Source organism: Panthera onca, chromosome X, assembly GCF_046562875.1.
Source record: "Panthera onca isolate mPanOnc1 chromosome X, mPanOnc1 haplotype 2, whole genome shotgun sequence".
NCBI classification, from domain to species: Eukaryota; Metazoa; Chordata; class Mammalia; order Carnivora; family Felidae; genus Panthera; species Panthera onca.
This window is the reverse complement of record NC_138357.1, coordinates 32039830-32065300: the sequence shown is the minus strand read 5'-3', so window position 1 is coordinate 32065300 and position 25471 is coordinate 32039830. Positions and strand designations below refer to the sequence as shown.

The 25471-nt window shown below is 43.1% G+C and overlaps 1 protein-coding gene, 1 long non-coding RNA gene and 1 other non-coding gene across 6 annotated transcripts in view; 2 read left to right on the top strand and 1 right to left on the bottom strand.

Annotated features, from left to right (window-relative positions):
- The window catches only part of DOCK11 (dedicator of cytokinesis 11), a 199830-nt gene that overhangs the window by 117406 nt on the left and 56953 nt on the right, over nt 1-25471 (top strand). For 3 of the 4 annotated variants that reach the window (XM_081792433.1, XM_081792430.1, XM_081792432.1), the window contains exons 29-38: nt 284-367; nt 1203-1314; nt 1827-1865; nt 3504-3682; nt 10748-10864; nt 12951-13026; nt 13635-13744; nt 16042-16153; nt 22791-22857; nt 24701-24748. In XM_081792433.1, coding sequence (XP_081648559.1) covers nt 284-367; nt 1203-1314; nt 1827-1865; nt 3504-3682; nt 10748-10864; nt 12951-13026; nt 13635-13744; nt 16042-16153; nt 22791-22857; nt 24701-24748 — 944 coding nt within the window. The remainder of the gene's footprint in view (nt 1-283; nt 368-1202; nt 1315-1826; nt 1866-3503; nt 3683-10747; nt 10865-12950; nt 13027-13634; nt 13745-16041; nt 16154-22790; nt 22858-24700; nt 24749-25471) is intronic. The other variant, XM_081792431.1, reaches the window with a different exon arrangement.
- On the bottom strand, nt 16732-21008 carry LOC145713568 (uncharacterized). Its single transcript, XR_014136634.1, has 2 exons — nt 17499-21008; nt 16732-16985 (listed from the first exon to the last, which is right to left on the bottom strand). It is a non-coding gene; the product is annotated as an uncharacterized LOC145713568 (long non-coding RNA).
- On the top strand, nt 23569-23641 carry TRNAQ-CUG (transfer RNA glutamine (anticodon CUG)). Its single transcript has one exon. It is a non-coding gene; the product is annotated as a tRNA-Gln (tRNA).

Sequence of the window (25471 nt, the reverse complement as noted above, 5' to 3'; positions counted from 1 at the left end):
TTTTCAGATTGACCAAAATGAGTCCCTGTAGCTCAATAGATTACGTATATATGTGTATGTATATATGCATATGTATTTGTGTGTATATATGCATATATATGTATATAAGGATATATGCATTTGTGCATGTATGTATATGTACACATATACACATATATGGGAATGCTTACATATATATGAAAATTGTACAGTTGGGACCCAATTCCAACAATAAATCACTTGCCTTTTGTCATGACAGACTTCTAGAATTACGTCCCTGTTCGTTTTGTCTTGGTTTCTATAGCGCTGTTTGACACTAATGGATAGAGGATTTGTTTTCAATTTGATAAATGACTATATATCTGGATTCAGCCCCAAAGATCCTAAGGTAAGTTATAAGGACGTATAACAGCTGTCGGACATTAGAGCTTGAGACCAAGAGTGACATTTATTCTCTGGAGGGTTTGGAACTGCTGTCTTTGTCTTTGTACTTTGCGGATATCTGTACCTCAACGCAGAGGATATCGGATGGTGTTTTGGGAGTCCCCAAGACCACCCACACGCTCAGTGGTTAACTAGAAAGACTCACGGGACTGAACATATACTTGGGGCGGTCTTAGTCACGGCTGACATTCATTAGAGTGACGCAGTAAGGCTACTTAGCTGGAACAGTAAGATCAAAACCCAAGTGGAGTCCTTGGCAATTCTCACGCAGGCTTCCCCGAGTGCCTTCCCTCCTGTGAAGGTCACCCGGAGTCTCTCCAGCCCTGAAAACGCAGCCGCGTGCGTGCCACATTTCTGTTCAGGGAAGCCCAGTTGAGACTTGGAGTTGAAGTTTTTTTTCTTGGGGGCTGGTCATATATTGGAGACTGGTCAACCTTCCAGAGTCGGGAAAGGAAAAGAAAGCAATAAATCACATTGTTTGTACAAATAGAGCAGGCTGGCAGAGAAGGCACGACCTTATCATGTAGGGAGCATTTCAGAATCCAATTTCCCAAATGCCAGCCTGCAACCAACCTTGCAAGCAGGCATTTTTTTTTTTTTTTTTTTTAAGGAGAGCAGCCTTGGGCCTGCTGTGTTAACTCTTTCCTACGTAGGCCACATCTCAAGGTTTACTTAAACCACTGAACACTTCCGTTTTGGAAACTAACGCTCTGTGTTTCGTTATTAAAATGGTACGTGTCGACTAAACAGGAGTTCGTGTATAATTTCTTTCCCTTTAGGTTCTGGCTGAATACAAGTTTGAATTTTTGCAAACAATTTGCAACCACGAGCATTACATTCCTCTGAATTTGCCAATGGCATTTGCCAAACCGAAACTCCAGCGAGTGCAAGGTACGTGTTTGCATTTTCCATCACTTGAGAACGTGTTTTTCTTTTCTTTTCTTTTTTTTTCTTTTTTTTTTTTTTTCTTTTTTGGCTAGTGCTAGCATAGGGTAATGTTTTCTAGGTAAACCTGTGAATTTAAAGGTAACGTCAGAATTGTTAGCTACGTGAAGATATGTTCATTAACAGTATCTGCATTTTCTTCATAGCGTCAGTGATAGTATTCATAGTGTGGAGAGATCAGGTGTATTACATAGATCGCTGCTTAAACAGAGATGTCAGATACTAGTCAAATTGCTTTCTGTAGTAGTGTTTGGACTCTGAAATGAGACTAAATTAAGAAAAAAAACCATATGAATGCATTTCCACTGCAAGGAACGTATAAAGGCAGAGTGGAATAGTAATATGTATGTATTAAATGTTATCTCCGTTGCTAGTTTTATTGAATGCTTTGTTGTGTAGCACAATTCTTATGTTACTATGTTTTTTATTTGTCCCTTTTCTTTTCATATATTAATTAGATTTTTTTTCATTTGCGGTGGACCGTTTGACTTCAGTAGGTAGGTTTAACTCGGTTCACTCTAAAGTAGTTAACTGTCTTGAAAAACCATTGATTTGATGAATGGCTTAAGATGGACGGGGGGGCTTTGTTTGCTTATTCACATTCTCCCTAGCCACACACAGTGAGGCTTTAAGCTAACGTACTTAGAAAACCTAGGAGGTGGTGTATGAGGCAGTATATTTGTTTCCTCTTAAAATAAGCTTGAACACCGATTGCTTGCAAACAAGTTCCTGCTCAAGCCAGCAAGGGGACCGGAGGGTGTATCTATTCTTTGAGCCAGTGCCCTCTGTCCCAGGCTTCCCTCCCTCCTCTCCGACCCTGTCTAATGACTGCTTGGCGACAGTTTTGAAGGCGTGGATGAAACTACCTGATTGGATTTATTCAAAGCACTGAAGTGAAAAACCTAACTGCTGTTGCAAAATCTCCCCACATAAAGCCCCCCCCCCCACCTGCTCAGTTATTCTTGGCCCTCGTGCGTAGGAAGTGGTGGGGGTTCACAGAAGAGGGTGACCAATGGCAAGAAGAAAATCAGCTGCCTTGGTCTCCAGGGGAGTAGCTGCTGAGCAGTGGTTTCAGTCATTGAATTCTAGCCAGCGTAAATGAAGGCAACATATTTAAGAAACCAAGCATCCCCGTTCAACCACTCCCGTGTTAGATTCTGAGCATGTGTGGCTCGAATACTTCCCCGTGATTTATCGGTAGCTATGAGGAAGTCCGAGAACAGAAGGGGTGGACGGATCATCAGGATTTAGGATTGAATCTGACTACTCACACCACTTATTATGTCCTAACTGAATACATAGCAATATATTAACTGCTAAAGAGGAGGCCAAAAAAAAAAAAAAGAAAGAAAAGAAAACCTATCCTTCAGCTTTATGGCCTCATTCAATTCAAGGGTAGGGTAGAGGAGAGGAAATACAGATTGTAAAAGTCTACCGTAGAAATTGCTAAACTTGATCACGATCCCTTGTGAGTAGTTATAAGGCAAGTCCCAACCAAGATATGGGCAGCGGGGATTTGAAATGGACTGAGGTCCAAAAGGGAGCGAAAGACCTAGTTCGAAGTGATTTTATGAAATCAAAGGTCTGTATTTGCTGATGAAGGGGGGTTGACATGCGTCCAGGCCGGGATGGAACATCTACTAGAATAGTCGATAGTTAATCCCATTAGAACGATTCAGTTGTCTTTGCCTTCTTTTTCCTACTTTTGACAAGTGTAAACAGATCAGTAATTCAAGCATTGTTGTATGGAATCGGTCCAATTTGTAGTTGTAACTAAAGCTCTTCAGATCGAAAGAAATGTGTTAAGACCTTGCCAAATATAGTATTGTTTCATTCTGGGTTCTGTCTTAAGATTCCTAAGAGTTCAACAGAATGTAGGACAAAGAAATCTAGGGACTCTCTTACCCACTGACGTGATCATTAAGGCTATCACATACCCTAATTATGAGTGCGCCTGTCTTGTAAAAATTTTGCATGCTCCTTCTGTATGACAAAAGAATTGTTCACGTTTGTTAATGGCAAAATTATAGCTCTTGCGAGCATGACCACGTGTTTGCTAAGTAATAAACGCAGTATTTTAATGTTAAAGTAATTACTGTTTTTGTAAACGGGCTTTAAATTTCATTGTACTGCAGATTCAAATCTTGAATACAGTTTATCAGATGAATATTGCAAGCATCACTTCTTGGTCGGTTTACTTCTGAGGGAAACCTCCATTGCTCTGCAAGACAATTACGAGATCAGATATACAGCTATCTCTGTCATAAAGAATCTTTTGATAAAACATGCATTTGACACTAGATACCAGCACAAGGTAAGGATGTCCGTATGATCAGTATTGCATTAGTCAATTTCTGCCAAGATATTACATTAAAGATGGAGTCTTCAGTAAGGAACGTAATATGAGCATTGACGAACTTACTTTTGTAAGTAAGATTTGTCTCAGTATGGTTAGGTTTTAAAAATACTGTTCATTAGGAGGTTGCCTGGCTGGCTCAGTCAGTAAACCATGCCACTCTTGATCTCAGGCTTTTGAGTTCAATCCCCACATTGGTGTGTGGGTCCTCCTTTTTTTGTTCTGCCTTTAATTTTTTAATGTTTGTTTAGTTTTGAGAGAGAGAGAGAGAGAGAGAGAGAGAGAGACAGAGCGTGAACGGGAGAGGGGCAGAGAGAGGGAGACACAGAATCCGAAGCAGGCTCCAGGCTCTGAGCTGTCAGCACAGAGCCCGACGCGGGGCTCGAACTCACAAACGGTGACATCATGACCTGAGCCGAAGTCGGATGCCGAACCGATTGAGCCACCCAGGGGGGCGTGGAGCCTACTGCAAAAAATAAATACATAAAAATAAAATAACGCACTGTTCAGTTAACTATTGGAGAAAAGCGTTGGTTTCTCAAATCGTGTATAAAGAACAACATAACTGCTTCATGAACAACATAACTGCTTATGATTGGTACGTAAACTAATGATTTTTAAAAAATCATACACGGTTATGGCCACGTGCGTTCTTTCAAATATATAACTTAATATATGTGCTCAAGTCGGTTATATTATGGATTAAATGATTAGTAGTAAGACACGTTAACTATGTCAAATATGAAGTACGGACAATGAAGATTTTTCTTACTGGAAAAATGTGGATGTGGCTATAAACCTTATATATACATTACACCTTGTCTATGTGTGAAGGCCATAGCTGTAGTTGCTGTTGGCTGTACCTTTAACAAGTATTCTCCGCCCTTATTACCATTAAACCCTATGGGCTTAAAAAAGTAGGTTGCAGGGGTGCCTGGGTGGCTCAGTCGCTTAAGTGTCCGACTTCGGCTCAGGTCATGATCTCGCAGTCTGTGAGTTTGAGCCCCGCCTCGGGCTCTGTGCTGACGGCTCAGAGCCTGGAGCCTGCTTCGGCTTCTGTCTCCCCCTCTCATGTTCTGTCTCTCTTCCTCAAAAATAAATGAACATTAAAAGACATTTTTCTTAAGTAGAGTGCGAACTCTATGGATTTAGAGTGACCTAACTTACATACCTGGAATCAAATGCCTCAAGGTAACATCCTACTGTTTCATGATTGATAACTTGTCCCACTGCCCTTTTCCATGATGGAGCTAGAATGTATTATGCTGAGCTAAATAAGTCAATGAGAGAAAGACAAATACTATATGATTTTACTCATATGTGGAATTTAAGATCAAAACAGATGAACATAGGGGAAGAGGGGGGAAGAGAAGAGAGGGAAACAAACCACAAGAGGTTCTTAATGATAGAGAACAAACCGACGGTTGACGTAGGGAGGTGAGTGGGGGATGGGCTAAATGGGTGATAGGTATTAAGGAGGGCACTCGTTGTGATGAGCCCTGGGTGTTGTATGGAAGCGGTGAAACACTGAATTCGAGTCCTGAAACCAATATTGCAGCGTATGTCAACTAATGAGAATTTGAATGAAATTAAATACATAAGTAAAAATTTAAAAAAAACCATTTTTTTTAAATAAAAAAATAATGTGTCCCTTTGTTTTCTCGTTCAAATACAAATAAAAGTTAGGAAATCATTTATTACTATAATCACTTTGGAACGCTGCCTCGGAGATAGGGCTTATTCTTTTTCTACAGTAGTCCCATTTGTTCTTAATAAACAGAAAATGCCTGGGGCGCCTGGGCGGCTCGGTCAGTTCAGCGTCCGACTCTTGATCTTGGTTCAGGTCACTGTCTCACAGTTCGTGAGTTCCAGCCCCATATCTGCGCCATCAGCACAGAGCCTGCTTGGGATTCTGTCTCTCCTTCTCTCTGCCCCTCCCCGGCTTGTGCATGCGCTTGCTTGTTCGGTCTCGCTCTCAAAATGAATAAACTGAAAAAAAAAAAATAATAAGTAAATAACAGAAAATGCCTGCCGGCTACATTCCACTTATACTTCTTTAATTACAGAGGTTTTTTTTTTTTGTTTGTTTGTTTCCTATAGATTTTGCTAATTCTCTTTATGTGATTCTATCTGAAAGTAAATTTAAACTCAGCTTCAGATTCTATCTTAAAGTAGGCTTAAACTCGGCTTTAGGATGTGGTTTGTTACTGCGGTTTACGTTGGTTTGGGACACCTTATAACTATATAGTAACATCTGCCCACTTAGTGTGCTTCACTCCATTTTGTGCCATTTTCTTTTTTCGTGAATGTTGATGCTGACGTCACGCGAGTTAACCAGTAGAATGCATCTAAACGGACAGATCTCTCAAACGTCAGCCATTCCACCCAGACTTTGTCAAGCCTTTAAAACGGCCAGTTACCCCTGCTGCTGATGCCTAGTAGTACAGAAGAGAATCTTGTGCAGTGTGGAAGAAAAGGTCTTTAGCCATGATTTCAAAGGATTCGCGGGAAAAGTACAAGATGAACTTCCCCTCCCAGGAGCAGGAAGCTGCGTTATATTTACCCCTACCTCTTCAGATGAAAGTGAAGGAACATGAGATATCACTTGTGTCTTACCTCGACGTGGGATTTTAAATACTCTCTGTCACCTATTTGGACATTATTTCCTTTTTACAATTCTGAGAACAGTATACGTACACACATACACATGTAACTATTGTTACCTGTAAGTAAGTTCAGCACTATGCCCCTTTGAGTATTTGAGGTTTTGGAGGAGGGGAAAGGTTGAAATGCTAAGCTCATTACCCTTTCAGGAGCTTCTAAAGCCCTCTTCTCTGTGTTCAAAGGCTTTAAACAGCTATTAAAAGACTATGAAATCCTCTCCAGTAGAACTTTGCTTCATGGGCCCGGTTAGCCAAAGCTTCAGTTCCTTTCTCTGTTGGGTCCAAAGAATTCACGGGTGGCCTGAGTCAGGGGTCATTTGTCAAAGACATTCAAGTAAAACGTATTCACCATTAATGATGATGCCAAGGTAAAGATAGAGGGGGAAGTGTTAGGCTCCCATAATTTTTTTAAATGTGTGTGTGTGTGTGTGTGTGTGTGTGTGTGTGTGTGTGTGTGTGTTTCAAGAGAGAGAGTGTGAGCAGAGAGAGAGAGAGAGAGAGAGAGAGAGTGAGTGAGTCCCAAGCAGGCTCTGCTCTGTCAGCACAGAGCCTGACGTGGGGCTTGATCTCATGGACCTCGAGATCATGACCTGAGCCAAAATGAAGAGTCAGATGCTCAACCAAATGAGCCACCCAGGCGCCCGTAGGCTCCCATAATTTTGGGGGGGGGGGGTCTCCCAAAGTGAGCCCGAATAAATACGCAGTCAAGGAAAAAAAAATGCTTCCAACGGAAAGGCTGCTTTGAGGTCCCCTTGTCATACTTGCTACTCCTCTTCCTCTCCTCCAGTGAAATTTTCAAGATGTCACTGGTCCCTATTCTGTGCTACTCGTAAATGGCGTTGGGAGATCTGCTAACTTGTTATAATTACTAGGAGACCTCTTTCCTACTCAGAACAAAAACGTCCAGTGATTGACGTTTGTATCTGTTCCTGTACCCACTGCAAATGATGCTGACACCTAAGAGGATTGCAATGCCTACCTGGGCTGTGGGCAGATTGTTTCTCTGTACTCCCTCCTCCCCCACCCCCCACCTTTTTTTAAGTAATCAATGTACATGGTTAAAAAAAATCAAAATGCTTCTCTCCATTCCTTATCCCCATGCCCCAGTTCATCTCTGCAGCAGTAGCTACTGTTGCCAGTTTTATCAACATAGTTCTACTTTGTGCACGCACAGGCATGTATGTATATGTATATATGTGTGTATGTATAATTGGAAGCCATTATGCGTTTTTCTTTTTTTATTTAATAATACATCCTGAAGAGTCTTAAAAAACCTGCGTATTATTCCACCACATGGATGGATATACCTTATTTTATTTATTTTTTAAGTAGGCTCCATACCCAACGTGGGCCTTGAACTCACAATCCCGAGATCAGGAGTCTCACTTTCCACCAACTGAGCCAGCCAGGCGCCCCTGGATAACACCTTACTTTAAACCATCTTCTAGTGCTAGATTCTTAGGTTGTTTTTTTTTTTTTTTTTTTTTTTTGTCTTTTGTGCGGGCAAGGCTTAATATGTTTTACACTGACTGTACGTTTCCCTGTGTTCCTGTTCCCCTGAGAGAATTGTAATATCTCCTTCCCTAGTGATCACTCACTATCCAGCCAAAGTGGACTCGCATCTAGAAGCTATAATAATAGCAGCTGAAATTTACTGAGGACTTGCTGCGTGTCAGACAGTGTGTTAAATACCTCATGAATTAATATTATTATCCCCATTTTACCAAAGAGAAAACTGTGGTTCAGTGACTTGATCACAGCCTAGGAACAGGAGACCTGGAATTCACACCCGTCTAAAATCCACAGTCTGGGGCCACCTGGGTGGCTCAGTCAGTTAAGTGTCCAACTTCGACTCAGGTCACGATCTCATGGTTCTTGAGTTCAAGCCCCACATCGGGCCCTGTGCTGACAGCCCAGAGCCTGGAGCCTGCTTCTGATTCTGTGTCTCCCTCTCTCTCTGCCCCTCCCCCGCTGGCGCTCTCTCTCTCTCTCTCTCTCTCTCTCTCTCTCAAAAATAAGCAATAAAACATTTAAAAAATGTTAAATCCACAATCTATGCTCTTAGCCACTAGACTGTACTACCTGTCAGATCCAAAGTGGGACACTGAAAAACTAGAGAACTGCCAAAAAAGAGTGATCATAATGGTGAAAAATCTTGAGACCAAAGTTATGTGAAGAATGAAGGAGGGGCGCCTGGGTGGCTCCTCAGTCAGTCAAGCATCTGCCTTCAGCTCAGGTCATGATCTCAACGGTTCGTGATTTCGAGCCCCCTTGTCAGGCTCTGTGCTGACAGGGCAGAACCTGCTTGGGATTGTCTCTCTCTCTTTCTCTCTCTCTCCCCCTCCCCCACTTGTACTCTCTCTCTCTCTCTTTCTCTCCCCCCCCTTTCTCTCCCCCCCCCTTTCTCTCTCCAAATAAAAAGAAAAAACTTAATAAAAAAGTAATAAAGGGGGGCGCCTGGGTGGCTCAGTCGGTTAAGCGTCCGACTTCGGCTCAGGTCACGATCTCACGGTCCGTGAGTTCGAGCCCCGCGTCGGGCTCTGGGCTGATGGCTCAGAGCCTGGAGCCTGCTTCCGATTCTGTGTCTCCCTCTCTCTCTGACCCTCCCCCGTTCATGCTCTGTCTCTCTCTGTCTCAAAAATAAATAAACTTAAAAAAAAAAAAGTAATAAAGGAAAGTAACTAGGGCCATTTGGCCATGCCAAGGATGAATGAAATGATTTCGGGGTAACAGTCTTTAAATACTTAGAGAGTTGCCACTTAAGAGTGGAAGCATCCTTACTCTTTGTCGCTCCAAAGGGCAGAGCTATACCTAGCGGGTAGAACTTACAAGGACTAAATCAGCTAAACGGCCTTTCTGACAGAAGCCAGGAAGGGGCTGGCGTGTTTAAGGAGAAGTGTAAAAGTTAACCATTTGTCAGGGATGCGGGTAAGGGCCGTTCCTGTCTTGGACTGCACTTGGACTAGATCATTGGTTCTCAAACCTCCGTGCACATCAGCACGGTCTGGGACAGGTTCCCAGAAATATGAACAATATGCAACATTGTTCAAACTCAAGGAACCATGAGATACTGTTAATCTGTATTCCCTAGGTTGACTACTGAGCCCTCGAGGCCTTACCTAAGTCTCCGGACAGATGTCCCAAAGTCATGAAATGTGGAGGGCAACTTTTATGCCGTTGCAACCACAGTTTTTGCTGACTTGAGTACATCTTGGATGAGGAATGTCTAGAGCTGAGAAAAGCAGTAAATACATTTTCATAAGAGGGGCGCCTGGGTGGCTCAGCCGGTCAATCGTCTGACTTTGACTCAGGTCATGATCTCGTGGTTCGTGGGTTCGAGCCCCACATTGGGCTGTCCCCTCTCAGCAAAGAGCCCACTTCAGGTCCTCTGTCTCCCTCTCTCTCTGTCCCTCCCCAGCTCAAACGCGTGTGTTATCTCTGTTAAAAATAAACATTTATAAAAAATATATATTTTTATAAGAGGTACCACATTAAGACTACTAGTGGCCTGTGGATAAATAAATATATTTATTTACAAATATATTAATTCCCAAGTCTTCCAATTGACTCAAGAGGCCAAGATCACATTAAATATATATTTTAATGTTTATTTATTTTTGAGAGAGAGACGGAACATGAGTGGGGAAGGGGCCGAGAGAGAGGGAGACACAGAATCCGAAGTAGGCTCCAGGCTCTGAGCTGTCAGCACAGAGCCCGACGTGGGGCTCGAACTCATGAACTTTGAGATCATGGCCTGAGCTCAAGTTGGACGCTTAACCGACTGAGCCACCCAGGCACCCCCAAGATCACATTATCTTCATTGCTTTGATCAAAACAAAAAAAAAAAAGTCTCTTTAAGGAATAGAGTAACTCACTGTTTTTCACTTCTTCTGTTTGTTCATCCATTCAGCTTAATGTGTATTGACCATCTTTTCATCTGGCCAGGCGCTGGGGTTGAAGCAGTGAACGAGACAGGCACAATCCCTGTGCTCATGTAAACTCAGCCCTCCCCGGCTTCAGATTCTGCGCCTCCCTCTCTCTCTCTGCCCCTCCCCCGCTCGGGCTCTGTCTCTCTCAAAAATAAACATAAAAGCAATTTTTAAAGAATAAACTTTTGCCCTGTACTTTATGTAGTTACGTTTGAAGGAGGTGATTTGACTCTGTATCATGTGTAAATCCAAATACCAAGAAAGTTCTGCTGTAGTTAGTTTCGAGACCGTGAGTATAAACAGACTCCTGCTTCCCTAATTTGTTGAGGATATTAGCCCCCTCTGAGCCTTAAAACTGATAGACGGGGCCAACTTTATTTGTGATGTATGCATATTGCCTGCCTACTAAGCTTTTGGTCATTCTTTTCCAGAACCAACAAGCCAAAATAGCACAGTTGTACCTCCCGTTTGTTGGACTGCTCTTGGAAAATATACAGCGATTAGCTGGTCGAGACACTATGTACCCTTGTGCAGCCGTGCCCAGTTCTGTAAGTAGCAATGTGTTCCCGCTGATGTTTTATCCTGTTTTATTGAATGTGTTTAGAATTGGGGTCCTGTGCTCTGTGGTCTCTGTCTTCATCATCCCTTTTCATTCCATTTTTTTACTTCTGCATACTTTTTTTTCTAGAGCAGCGCTCCTCAAACTTTAACGGGCCTACGATCACCTGGGGAATTTGTTATAACAGAGATTCTAATTCAGTAGGCCTGGGGTGGCATTTGAGGCTGTGTATTTCTAAGACCCTTTTGGCTGCCTCTGGCTCAAGGACCCCACTTTTTTTTTTTTTAATTTTTTTTTAAACGTTTATTGATTTTTGAGACAGAGAGAGACAGAACATGAACGGGGGAGGGGCAGAGAGAGAGGGAGACACAGAATCGGAAGCAGGCTCCAGGCTCCGAGCCGTCAGCCCAGAGCCCGACGCGGGGCTCGAACTCACGGACCGCGAGATCGTGACCTGAGCTGAAGTCGGACGCTCAACCAACTGAGCCACCCAGGCGCCCCTCAAGGACCCCACTTTGAGTAACAAGGTCCCAGAGAGTACCAGGAATCCCTTGTACCCAGTGTTGGTTGTTAAGATTTGTTATTTGCCTTCGTATATTTATTCAACTGGAAAACGGAATGAAAAGGTTCTTCCTTTCCCACATGTTAGGCACCAGGGGTTAAACTGTATTCCTTTGCTTCTCCCTTCCCAGGACAGCCTTCCTTCGTTTCTTCTTGATGAGCTGCTGTTTGCTCAGCCCAATTGGTCTGTGCTTTTTCTCCCTTTAGAATCTTAGCATTAAAAGGAACTTTGGAGGGTGGTCAGTCTCCCGTTTGGCAAAAGAACGTTTTACCATTGTGATAATTAAAACCGTCCTTCTCACGTTAGGCCTGAAAGGTTCTCTGATCTACTTGTCCTGGTTTTGCATTCTTAGAGTTACGTAGAACACATCTATTCCCACCTCCACATGATACCCCTTACACAAGTGCCTTCTAAATTTTTCTCCAGGCCAGATATCTCCACTTCATCATGGGTCATTCTAAAACCCTTTACGATCTTGGTTACACGTTTCTGGATATGCTCCATTTTACTGATCACCCTATTAAAATGTGGTGCTCAGGGGCGCCTGGGTGGGTCAGTTGGTCGAGCGTCCAACTCCTGATTTCGGCTCAGGTCATGATCTCGCGGTTCGTGGGATCGAGCCCGGCATCAGGCTGTGCGCTGACAGTGTGGAGCCTACTTGGGATTCTCTCTCTCCTTCTCTCTCTCTGTCCGTCCCCTGTGCGCACTCTTTCTCTCTCTCCCTCAAAGATAGATAAACTTTGGGTAAATAAATAAATAAATAAAATGTAGTACTCAGAACTGTACGCTTTTTAGCCATTAAGTCCTGCCCTGTCCCCTCTCCGTGTTCCATAATGGCCCAAGATCACCCTCACGCTTTCAGTAGCCGTGTCATTTTGTTCGGTGGCAGGTTAAACTGTGTCCTTCACAGCTGCCTTTGGAAACCACCCCGATCAAATGTCCTAGTCGCTTTGTCAAGCCGGCCTTGGGTTCCTGAGAAAGCTGCTCGTGAGCCTCCCCGATGGCTTGATTACCTATAGCTTATTGCGGAAATGGGCTCCGTGCAGGTGCCCCATTTCGGTGCCTGGGTTACAGGCTGCTCTTTCTTCACAAACGCAGTCACTCCTGCCCAGGCTCACGCCACGACATTGGACAGTGATGTTGGGAAATATTTTACTTCTCTCTTCTTTTCTTCTGTGGCTCAAGCTCACCTAGGGCTTCCGGTCACGCCCGCCCTGCCAGCATCGCCCCTGGTACCAAGGAAGAGAACTGAACCGAGACTAGACTGCAGTCAGTTATAGCTTTTACCAGCCACCCAGAGTTCTAGTACCCGGCCAGAGGCCATGCTGGCCACAGTATGCTAGTGTCCCATTTTAAAGAGGTGTCCCCTAAATACCAATAGCGATACCCGACTCGGACTTCCACAGTGAGCTTTGTTTCAAGTTAGGGTCCCATCTCCTTCTGTTCATTCCGATTTCTCTCCTCCTCGTGGGCACGTTTGTTTAAATGACCTAGTTCTCACGCTGTGTTACAGGCATCCAGGGATGAGTTCGCCTGCGGCTTCACTTCACCTACAAATAGAGGGAGTCTGACCGCTGACAAAGACACGGGTACTTCAGTCCTTTAAAGATGATACATCGCATGGCTGTTTAGAAATGCACCCTGTGCTTCTCTGGGGTGGTTTTTTTTTTGGGGGGGGGGTATATTTCATAATAAAAACTATACATAGCATGGTCTCTACTGAAGTTTAATTCAAATCTGACTCACACTGGTGGCCACTCTTTTTGTTTGTTTAAGTTTCCTTATCTCAGCTTGTTGAAAATGGAGCTTTGGGAGACTGACAGAAGAGAGGATAATGAGAAAAACACTGCCTTCCAATCCTCTTATCTGTCTCCAGGCTGGGACAAGACAGTTCCCTTTTCTGGGCCCAAGTCTCCTTATCCGTAAAATTATCTCTAAAATTGTGTGGCTTTCATTTATTACTTGCAAGGAACTTCTTGTAGCTTCATACATAGTAAAGTATTTCAAGAGGTAAAGAAAAAAAAATCACCCTATGTTAGGCTTAGGGCATTTTGATACAATATAGAAATTTTGCCTTTTAGATGACCAAGATCTATTCCCTAACATCTATCTTTATTTTAATTAACCAAGTACTTACTTTTAAAAATGTTTTTTGACCGTTCTTCCTGTTGGTGATAAAGACTTGGCTTTTTTCCAGCTTATGGGGCTTTTCAAAATGGACATGGGATTAAGAGGGAAGATTCAAGAGGTTCCCTCATCCCGGAAGGAGTAACAGGACTTCCAGATCAGAGCGGAACTGTTGAAAACGTAAGAACCTAAATATATGGGCTAACCCTAGTAATATGTCAGGCGACGACAGTCTTTCTTTTTATGTAAGTAAAAGGCTTTCGACTCTCCTGTAGTCCATCCTGAACCTGTGAAAAGCATCCCATAATAATTCTTGGACGTCGTGGTGGTTCCTTCCTATCGTGGCAGCTGCTACTTGGATATTTAAAACTGTTTATGGAGGAGAAGGCATTCATCATTAAGAGTTCTGACTTTGAATACCTCCTTGAATCTTCACACACTGTAACCTGTTCTAGATAGGGCAGGTTCAGGTTTAAAATATCGAATGCACCTTGTCATTTAAATCCCTTCCTGGCAGGGTTAATTCAGCCTTTCGTGCTTTTGTGGTAGAGTCATGAACATGGGAGCAAGACAGATTAGGTCCTCAAATTGATGATCTCAGTGTCCCAGCATCACTTAATCAGAATATAGTCTCTAACATTCAAGTTTGGGATATGTCTGCCTTGAACCAGAAGAAACCTCATTTTAGACCAATACAGCCTTGTCACACTGCTATGTAAGATCGTAGAATCATATAAAATTAGGGTTAGAATAAATTCCAGGGCGCCTGGGTGGCTCAGTCGGTTAAGCGTCCGACTTCAGCTCAGGTCACGATCCCGTGGTTCGTGGGTTCGAGCCCCATGTCGGGCTGTGTGCTGACAGTTCAGAGCCCGGAGCCTGCTTTGGATTCTGTGTCTCCCTCTCTCTGCTCCTCCCCCACTCACGCTCTGTCTCTCTGTCTCAAAAATAAATGAACATTACAAATAAAATGAAAAAAATAATAATAAATTCCAACTCAACTTACAAACGAAAGCTGGGGTTGTGACACAGCTGTGGCAGGCCAGATCTGAACCCGGGTTTTCTGACTCGAGCAATGTTTCTCCTATACCACGGCATTCTTGGTGGGCATCAGAATAACCTGGGGGGCTTACTAAAAACAGATGGCTGGGCCTCACCCCCAGAATTTCTGATTCAGTCTGGGATGGGGCCTGCCAATTTGTACTTCTAAGTTGCCAGGTGATGCTGATGCTGCTGGCTGGGAACCCACCCCTTGAGAACCACTGGAATATACTTCCTTGAGCCTTGGGGTAAATAGCACTTTATTCACAAAGGTTCCCATTTCACGTCATTTAGAATTATGCCAACAGGCACTGTCACAGGTAAGGCAGATAAAGGACAGAGAGGTTAAAGAGACTTGTGAATAATCTTTGGATCATTAATACTCTTATTCATATAAATCCCCGAACAAGTCAGATCTTGTCATGCTTAACAACTGATATTTTATTTTATTTTATTTTATTTATTTATTTATTTTTAATTTTTTTTTTTTTAACGTTTATTTATTTTTGAGACAGAGAGAGACAGAGCATGAATGGGGGGAGGGTCAGAGAGAGAGGGAGACACAGAATCGGAAGCAGGCTCCAGGCTCCGAGCTGTCAGCACAGAGCCCGATGCGGGGCTCGAACTCGTGAACCACAAGATCATGACCTGAGCCGAAGTCGGACACTCAACCGACTGAGCCACCCAGGCGCCCCCACAACTGATATTTTAACAAAAGTCATTAAATAATGGGAACATCGCTACTCTGTAGAAGTTCTAGTTTTGAAGTATCACTGGGTTCTTCTTGGTGTAATTATCGTGTATTCTTAGCTCTTTTTTAAAACTAGAGGTTTCCTGGCCTATTATTTGTAGGGTGGGTCTTAAGAAACTCTGAAAGATTCAAATGAAAGCGTTTCTATGCTTCCATATACCTTAGTTAAGTTCCTCCATGCAAAAGCTGTTTTTCCTGGAATAGCCACATCTGATTATTTAAATTTGTTTACTACTGCTAAAACACACAGAACTTCTGGGAACAAAACAGGGTGTTCATGGCTATTCTGTTGGTGAAGACCGCAGGGTGATTTCTAGTGCTAATATTCTACGCAGTAGCAGCAAAGATTCGGCTCATGCACCTTCTAAGTATGATAAAAAAAAAAAAAACAAAACTGGGGTTTAGGTTTAGAGTCTTCCCAAACAGGACTACGGATACAAACAGTTATTGAGTTGGGGTGCCTGGGTGGCTGAGTCGGTTGAGCCATGATCTCACAGTCGTGAGATCGAGCCCTGCGTCAGGCTGAGAATCTGCTTAAGATTCTCTCCCTCTCCCCACCTCCCTCTGCTCTTCCTACCCCGTCAAAACAAACAAACAAAACAAAAAAGCCCGCAAATGGTTGAGTTCAAGGCTGTGGGAAACTACAGTACCAACATCGTTTCACAAAAGTCCTGTCTTTGTGTTACAGACCCGACAGAGCTCTACAAGGAACAGTATATCCCAGTATAACCGACTGGATCAGTATGAAATCAGAAGCCTCTTAATGTGCTACCTGTATATAGTAAAAATGATTTCTGAAGGTGAGTTGCCAGCATATTAAGCACGATCTCTACTACCCACCCACCCTCCCAGGTTCGTGCAACAAATACTTGATCGTCATCGGTATGCAGAATACACGCACCGTAGAGACACATCTTTGAAGACCCTGACCTTTACCTGTTGCTGTATTTTTAATTTCACATAGGATCGTTTGGGCCATACGGGTTTGATTCTTTGAATTAATTTTTTTTAATTTCAAGTTTAATTTCTAAGATGAGACCATCGTTTTAGACGTGCTCAACGTGTTTCTTCAGGCAGCACTTACAACGCATTAAATGACCGATGTAAGGGGCGCCTGGGTGGCTCAGTCGGTTGGGCGGCCGACTTCAGCTCAGGTCATGATCTCGCGGTCCCTGAGTTCGAGCCCCGCGTCGGGCTCTTTGCTGACAGCTCAGAGCCTGGAGCCTGTTTTGGATTCTGTGTCTCCCTCTCCCTCTGACCCTCCCCCATTTATGCTCTGTCTCTCTCTATCTCAAAAATAAATAAACGTTAAAAAAAAAATTAAAAAAAAATAAATAAATGACCGATGTAAACAGAAGGAAACCATAATAACCGGAAGTCATATTTAATACTTTAGCTTTTATTGGACCCAGGATTTGGAACACAGAAGCAAACAAAAAGACAGGAGGGGTTTTCCGAGGGGAACGAATGCCGGTGTTATTTTCACAGAACCACTGTATCGTGCTGGACAGTGTCGAGTTCTTTTTCAGGCTCCGTTTTGTTGTCCCTTGGTGTTCTGTTGTATTATTTGCTGGTATTACCAGTTCTTTATATGATAGAATAACCAAAGGATTTTCATAAACTGCATGTCCTCTGGAAATAAAATCAGAAGGTTATCTTATTCCAAAATACCACATTTATTTACACAATTCCTTCCCTTCTTCCTTTTCTCAGTATTTTTGCTAAAAAACCTGTATGCAGGAATGAAGAACATAAAAGCACCTGGGTTCTGATTATTATTATATCTTACTTATTTTCTATCTTTTGCTTTATTCTTAGTCAATATTACTTTAAATCTTCTTTTGTAATAACTTAGGATATAAAAACATGAAATAATTTGATAGCTACCTAGCTAGAGAGACATTACAAAATAACTAGAGGGGCGCCTGGGTGGCTCAGTTGGTGAAGCGTCCAACTTCGGCTCAGGTCATGATCTCACGGATGGTGAGTTTGAGCCCCGCATCAGGCTCTGTGCCGGCAGCTCAGAGCCTGGAACCTGCTTCAGATTCTGTGTCTCCCTCTCCCACTCCCACTCTGTCTGTCTGTCTCTCAAAACTGAATAAACATTAAAAAATAAATAAAAAGTAATAACTAGATATGGGGTACCTGGATGGCTCCAGTCTGTTAAGCATCTGGCTTCGACTCAGGTCACGATCTCACAGTCTGTGAATTCGAGCTCCACACAGGGCTCTCTGCTGTCAGCACAGCTCTCTGCTGAAGCTCTCTGCTTCAGATCCTCAGTTCCCCTCTCTGCCCTTCCCCTGCTCGCGTTCTCTCACGCTCAAAACATAAATAAATAAAGCATTAATAAAAATAGCTAGATATGGGGCACGGGCACCTGGGTGGCTCAGTCGGTTAAGCATCGGACTTCGGTTCACGTTAGGATCTCACGGTTCATGAGTTTGAGCCCCGCATAGGGCTCTCGATGTCAGCACAGCGCCTACTTCGGATCCTCTGTCCTCTTCTCTATGCTCCTCCCCTACTTGCTCTCTCTCAAAATAGTTAAGTAAGTAAGTAGATAAGTAATCCTAAAAATAGCTAGATACTAATAACAAATACGAGAATATATTAATCAAATAGCAAAACAACTATAATCCTTAAGTTCTAAGACTATATGATTTAGAATAAAAATCAGAGATTATGCTGAGACTATACAGGATGTCTTCCCTTGTTTTGGTAAAGAAATCAATAAAGGGAGATCATTTTCAATGCTGGTGGCATTTCATTCTAAGAGATAATGAATCGGTTAAACAACTACAGCCACAGCTCCCTGTTTTTGTTGTCCTGCAAGGCAGAAAATGGGCAGGTGCGGATAGTGACTGCGGCTGTGTGAGGGGCTTCTGTTCAGGGTAATGACGATATTCTAACCCCGGGGGGATGGTTTTACATCTCTCCGAAAATATTATAAACTGTTGTCTTGTGCACTGTTTAAATGGGCCGTGTTATATGGCACGTGAATTTTCTCAATAAATGTTTAAGAAAAAAAAAAAAAGGCCCAAAAGACACATGAAAAAAAAAACCCCACAACAGGGGAAAAAAAAAAAAAGTCGTTGAATACCACCCCAGCCCAGGGAAAGTAAGATGGGGGCAGGGGGAGGAAGAAAAGGAGGAGGGGGAGAGGTACTGATGACTGGTTCTTCTCTCCTCCACTCTGGTTGGCGTATGCGTGTGCACACGTGCACACGCACGCCGCTGTGGTAGCCAGTGACGAGCTTCTGGCTGCCTTTTTAAAGTCAGGGATAAGACCATAACTGCTTTGTTTCTTGAGAACTTCATAGTTCTTGCTTCTCTTGTAAACGTTGACCTTGCTTGTTGAAAATCTGTGGTCTTTGTTCATTAGGTTTTTCTTTCCTCTGCTCTTGCTTTCTGATGTTTAAAAGCACATTCTTCGTAACTCGTATACGGTCTGTGTCGTATCTGCTCTTTATCTTTTGTACGCGTAAAGTCCTATTCATCCTGTTCTGAAAAAAATCCGCTTCTGGATCTTTCTCAATGGATGTATCCTAGTTACGTTGTCTTGCCTGGTAAATATTTTAGTCAATCTATGTACATTTAAGTGTTGAACTCTCACAAGTCCACACCCTTCAGGTCCTCTCTTGGCTTTCGATTCATAAACAGTAGCAACTTAAGTTCAACAGAAAACATGGCAGACCTCTCCATTTTTATATGGAGGTCGAACACTTCTAAAGAACGAACGTCGTTCTCTCTTTGTGGCTGTATTTGATTGTGATTCACTGGCAATAATTCACCGTTTTGATGTCTTAGTCATTTGCCCAACTTGTTTTGTTCTTGTCGTTTTGCATATTATTTCCTGAGAGATGGAATCAGAGTCAGGGGTAAGAAATGGAGTCAGAGTCAGGGGTAAGAAACGGAATCAGAGTCAGGGGTAAGAAACGGAATCAGAGTCAGGGGTAATCAGTTACACAGTCTGAAGTGACGAGAAAATTGTCCTCTTGTTAAAGAAAAACATTTTTCTTGAGAGGACGAGGGGAAGTTACTTCTCCCGTTTTTTGGACTGTACCCTGGCTTTTCTCTTTATTCTGACACTTTGGGTATCATCTTGAGGCTTGTTGGCACCATACCCTGCACCTGTAGGTTCATTAGTATTCTTCACAGTGAATCGTTCAGTGGATTGTTCATCGGAAGCTGTCTGGTTCCCGCTGTCTCTTACAGGAAACCCAGTGCCGCGCTGCACATCTCTAGCCATTAATCTTCTTTTCCCACCACTTTTTCCGCCAGAGGCAACAAGAGGTACACTTAAAGGGGAATCTTCCTTTGTCTCTATAAAAGAGGAAAATATGCTATGTCTAGTGTAAGTAGGCATATTTTCCTCTGAAGTTTCAGACACCAATTGAACAGGTGGGTTTTCTGAGGCAGAAGTACTGGAAAGGGTCCAACAGAAGTCCATCCGAGTTTTGCACTTCTGTGTGAAGGTCCTCTGTGTTGAGATGTATTTCCTTTTTGGCCGGCCGAACTTTTCTTCCTGATTGTCCGAACCCTCGTGAAATCCATACCCCGTTGGAGCATTGGGTGTAGGTGTTAAAATTAAACTTTCAGGGGACTTCGGGTTGGCACTGCTCTCTAAGGCGGACTTACTGCCTTGAGAAGAAATCATCTCAGAAGAGGTCTCTGGCACCTCAAAGAGGTCCTGACTGTAAAACGGGACCGGAAACTTCGAACTCTCTTGCGATTCCTTTTGAACTCCAGATTTCGGCTGGTCGGTATCTGATTCCTGTGTCGATCTCACGGGCAGATGCACCCGAGCTCCTTGAGCAAACGCCGTGTCCGAAAGAACTGGCAGAGTCGCTTGAGTACAAGGAATTAAGTCCTCGTCGCTACTGAGAGAAGCGTTACGCTGTTGCTCGGTCATTCTCAGTTTTGCAGAAAGCCTTTTGTTTTCTTCTTTTAAGTTATTCCTTTCTGCGGTAAGCTCCATAATAAAGTGAAGGTTTTGTTGCTGGATCCCATAAAACTCTTGCTGCAGTGTGTTCCTGTAGGTCTCATTTATTGAACAGCGCTCGCATTCTTTCGAGTTTAACTGATCTCGCAAGTTACGAATGGTGCTGTTGAGGACTTTCTGTTGGTCGGTCAGCTCTTTAATTTTGGCTATGGAGCCCGACCACCTTCCGTCAGCCAATCGCTCTTTCCTCAAACTGGTTAATTTTGCCTGTAAACGGCGTAGCTCCTTGTCATGGAGCTCTCTGAGCATTAGCCAGGTCTTTTTAAATTCGTCAGACGACAGATCACATACACTAAGCTGTAATTTCTCTTTTCCCGAAGGTTTCTTGCCACCTCCCCTGTTTCCTCTCCCCACGTTCCCTCTCTGCATCATGTCTCACCGATTTGGGATTTAGAAACGGTTGAGACGGGCCAACGGCTTGACGGCGCCTTCGCGGCCGCCCACAAAATGGCGGAGGGGCTGCTGGCTAGAACTAGGCCGCGGCACGAACGAGGCCTTCACCCGTTTTACAGACCTTCTCCGACGCTCTCTCGGGGCACAGGGCTGGCACAGGGGTGGCTCACGGCTGGACAGAAAGTTCTGGTGTTCCGGTGGAAAGGGGGCACCAGACTTTCGGTGGGAAAATCTGGTGCACGGGAGCGGGAAGATGGCGCCTCCACGCTGCCCCTTTGAGGAGAGGCCGGAAACCCAGTGGCTTCTGGGTTATCTGGGCTTCTGTGAGCGGAGACGCAACCAAACGCAGGAAGCGGGGGAGACCGGAAGTCACTGCTGGGATTATTTTTTTTTTAAACAAATCTAATTTGACCTTATTTTAGCATTTTTATTCTTGAGGATCCGTGTTTTGTAATCACTGGAAACTGTCAATACTCATGGTCTTAAAAACAGGTGGAACTAAAGGCAAAATCCCTACGTTCCTCCCTCCTCCACCCCCCTCCCCATAGCCGACAGGGCCAAGTCTTCCATCCCTATCTTGCCCAGGTTGTAGCTGGGCTGGCAATTTTGTCGTTTGCCGCGTTGGCCACAACCTGTGCGATTTTTACGTTGAGAAGAAGAGCTAGGGCACTATGATAGCTGAGTAGCATAGAAAAGGAATGGAGAGGGGCACCTGCCTGGCTCAGTGGTAGGTAGAGCTTTGCCACTCTTGATCTCGGGGTTGTGTTTCCAGCCCCACCTTGGGTGTAGGGATTACTTAAAAATAAAATTTAAAAAAAATAACAATAAAAAATAAAGGAGAGTTAAGTGGCGGCAGCCTTTCGTCTCCTCCTCCTCCTCCTCTTTCTCCTCCTCCTCCTCCTCCTCCTCCTTCTTCTTCTTCTTCTTCTTCTTCTTCTTCTTCTTCTCCTTCTTCTTCTTCCCCTTCCCTTTCCCCTCCCCTTCCCCCCTTTTTTTTTTAAATCTCCCTAAGTAGCTCTTTGGAAGTAAAGAAAGCAGGTCAAAAGAGAAGTATATGCGATAGGTTGTAGGGAGTTTTATATCTGAAACAGTTTGATATATGTGCGTGGACATATGGTTAAAAGATAAACAGCATATTTTTAAGGGTTTATTTGAGCAGAAGTTGACTAGAATCAGGTAGCATTCAATCTAGCAAATAAAATTCCTGAGGAACTATACAAAATGAAAGCCTTTTATAGGTGAAAGGGAGCTGGAACAAGAAAGTTTACACAAGGAAAGAAAATGGGTTGGTTATTGCAAAGTCACTTTTTTTTTAGGGGATGCTAGGGCTCTATCAGGCAGATTGCCTTACTAGTGCTGACCAGATGATTCCTAATTGACCAGTTTAAGATTCCATTCCTGGGAGAGCCCAAACTGTTATTGTCTTGGTTTGGTGATGTGGGGCTTAGCATAAGCAACTCCATTTTCAGCCTGTTGTTTTGTTTTTAACTGTGTGTGTGTGTGTGCGTGTGTGTGTGTGTGTGTGTGTGTGTGTGTATTTACATATTACCAGGACTTCAGACTTTATAATGCAAAGACAAAGAGGAAGAAAAAAAATCTCTCTCCCAAAGCTTAAAGTTCTCAAACTTTTTGGTTCACAGAGCCCTCTGAGTAGCAGCCAAAGGTATTTGACCTTCCCTTGGAAAAAATACACATAAGTACAGCCCGTTGCATAAAATCTGAAGAAGCCCATTAAAAACCCTAGCTCTGTTTCCCTTCCTCTGTCTCAGGAATGATATAAAGATGAGTATCGGCCGTACAGAAGAATACTTACCAAGTAAATAAAAATAATTGTTAGAAGAGTTACAGATGAAGCAATACATTTGGGATTAGCTCAAACAAATACAGTGTGTGCATTGGGCAATGAGATGGGAGGGAAGGCTATAGATGAAACAGCTGGCTGTGGGTGGATGGTTGTTGACGCTACGTTGTTGGTACTTTGGGGTGCACTGTACTAATTGCTTTACTGATTTCAAGATCCACCACCTTCTTTATTTCATTTTCAGATACTCTCTTAACTTACTGGAATAAAGTATCTCCTCAGGAGCTCATAAACATTCTCATCCTTCTAGAGTAAGTCCTGTTCATTTATTTGCATAAATTTTCTCCTTATTTGGGGGGATAAAGTAATAACCTTTGTTTCCCAACAGCTTAATTGCTAATAATGTAGGAAATACGCGACTCTTTTGGCAACATCAAAGCTAGCAATACAGGCTCTTCACGCAGACAGGAGAAAACATGGCGGTGGAATGCTTACGCTACCATAGAAATTAGCTAAGAGACAGACCGTCTTTCAGCCCAGCAGCGGTCTTTCTGTGATCTGGAAGACTAGGGATGGCCTCAGCTGTCCGAAAGCATTCATTTGGAGTAGATGCTGGCTTAAGGGAGCAGCTTCAGTGACTGGAATTTGGAATTTGTCCTCTTCTGTAGAGCTGAGTAATTCTACCAACGTCAGAACCGTGTGTGTATGTATATATACGTGTATGTATGTACATATGTTATGTTATATATATTACATGTATATATTCATATATGCATGTGTTATGTTGTATATTATATGTATATATACATACATGTATATATATCGTATCATATATATTATATGTATATACGTACATAATGCATTTCCATTCCAAAGCTGTTGGGGGAAAATTCAGTCTTGCTTCCTAGTTCAAGGTGGGAAGTTGCCCTAGATTGTTTGCTGAGCTATTTGTACATCCTTACTCAACGCTAAAGGAAAAATTAGAATGAATCAGAAGAAATTTTCAAATAGCACACAGGGGCACCTGGCTGGCCCAGTCGGTAGAGCATGCGACTCTGGATCTCAGGGTCGTGGGTTCGAGCCCCACGCTGGGCGTAGAGCTTACTTTAAAAATAAATAAATAAGTAGCGCACATAAGTGATGTTTTTATGCGCGTGTCTTTCAAAACAAAGAGAGGATAATCCATGCACGTTTATTAAAGGCTTTCAAAATTTTGCAGAAGATGTCAGCAAACAAAATGGTAGTTAAGGTGTTTGAAAAAACTATGCTGGGGCACCTGGGTGGCTCAGTCGCTTAAGCGTCCGACTCTTGATTTCAGCTCGGGTCATGATCTCACAGTTTGTGAGTTCGAGCCCTGCGTTGGGCTCTCGCTCCCAAGCTGTCAGCGTGGAGCCTGCTTGGGATTCTCTCTCCCTCCCTCTCTCTCTGCCTCTCCCCTGCTCGCGTGTGCTGTCTCTCTCTCTCTCTCTCTCTCTCTCTCTCTCTCTCTCTCAAGATAAATAAACATTAAAAAAAAAAAACCATACTGAAACATTTACTAATGAAAATATATGATGTTGGTGGCTTGCTTTCAGAAAAATACGGGAAGTAGGGAGAGTGGGGGGAGAGCAGGGACACGTCCAGAGTAGAGGTTAAACAAGAATGGCCATAAGTTAATAACTGTTGGAGCTGGTGGGTGCTGGGTATGTGCGAGTTTAGTATGCTGTCCTCCCAACTTACGTATGTGTTTGAGATTTTAAATAATAGAAAGTATTTTAGTGTCATTATAAAAATATATCACTTGCTCCAATTTTTAGGGCTTAAGAAGCTTCTCCTTAGGTATTAATGGCTATGCCAGAGATCTTTGCTATGAAACGTTAACAGAGCACAATGTAGAATCATGACTTACGTTGACAGGTTTTTTAAATGTCGTTAGAATTGTATGTGAAGGCGTGGAGCTTTGTGGTGCTAATGTGGTTGTAGCAAATAAATCTAGAAAGATACAATATCACAAGCCCACAAGTAGTTATGTGTATATGTCTGTATACCAAAACATATTATTGTAATATGGTTTAAATGGGCCACTCTTTGTAACACCCGGGTTTTCAGCTATGATGTCTTAAAATGTAAAGCGTGGTAGTATCTTACTAACGTGCTATTTTTTTTTCCTTCTAGAGTATGTTTGTTTCACTTTAGATATATGGGGAAAAGAAACATAGCAAGGTAATTCCCACTGCAATTTCCACTTTTTTCCTTCTATTCCAACAGAGGGCAGTCTTGATCATACCATGTAAAACCCAGATTGTTCATTTTGAGTTCATATGAAGGTGCCCATGATGTATTGAATATATCTCAACTCAAAGTGTAAATTAAACTGATGCGGACTGATACGTTTTTTAAGTTTTCCAAAGGGTAGTGGTTAGCCTGATACGCAGAGTTTCTGTTCTGATTCCTAGAACAGATGCTTGTCTTTTCTGGAAGAGGTGAGAACGGGCTTAGATCCCGGAGAAGGCAGGAAATCATGAAGTGGGAACAGCTGTAAGGTCTGTACTTGTAGCAACAACCTGTTAATATTGACTTCAGCTACTAAGGTAAATAGAAATCCCCAACAGTGATTGGGACGTGCAGTCTATGTTAGTTATTTTCTTCTTTTTGTTACCTAAGTCTTTTTTTTTTTTTTTAATTAACGTTTATTTATTTTTGAGACAGAGAGAGACAGAGCATGAACGGGGAGGGGCAGAGAGAGAGGGAGACACAGAACCGGAAGCAGGCTCCAGGCTCTGAGCCGTCAGCCCAGAGCCCGATGCGGGGCTCGAACTCACAGACCGTGAGATCGTGACCTGAGCTGAAGTCGGCGCTTAACCGACTGAGCCACCCAGGCGGCCCTGTTACCTAAGTCTTAATGAGATAAATACTTTAGAAAATGTTTGAGGGACCCTAAGGAAA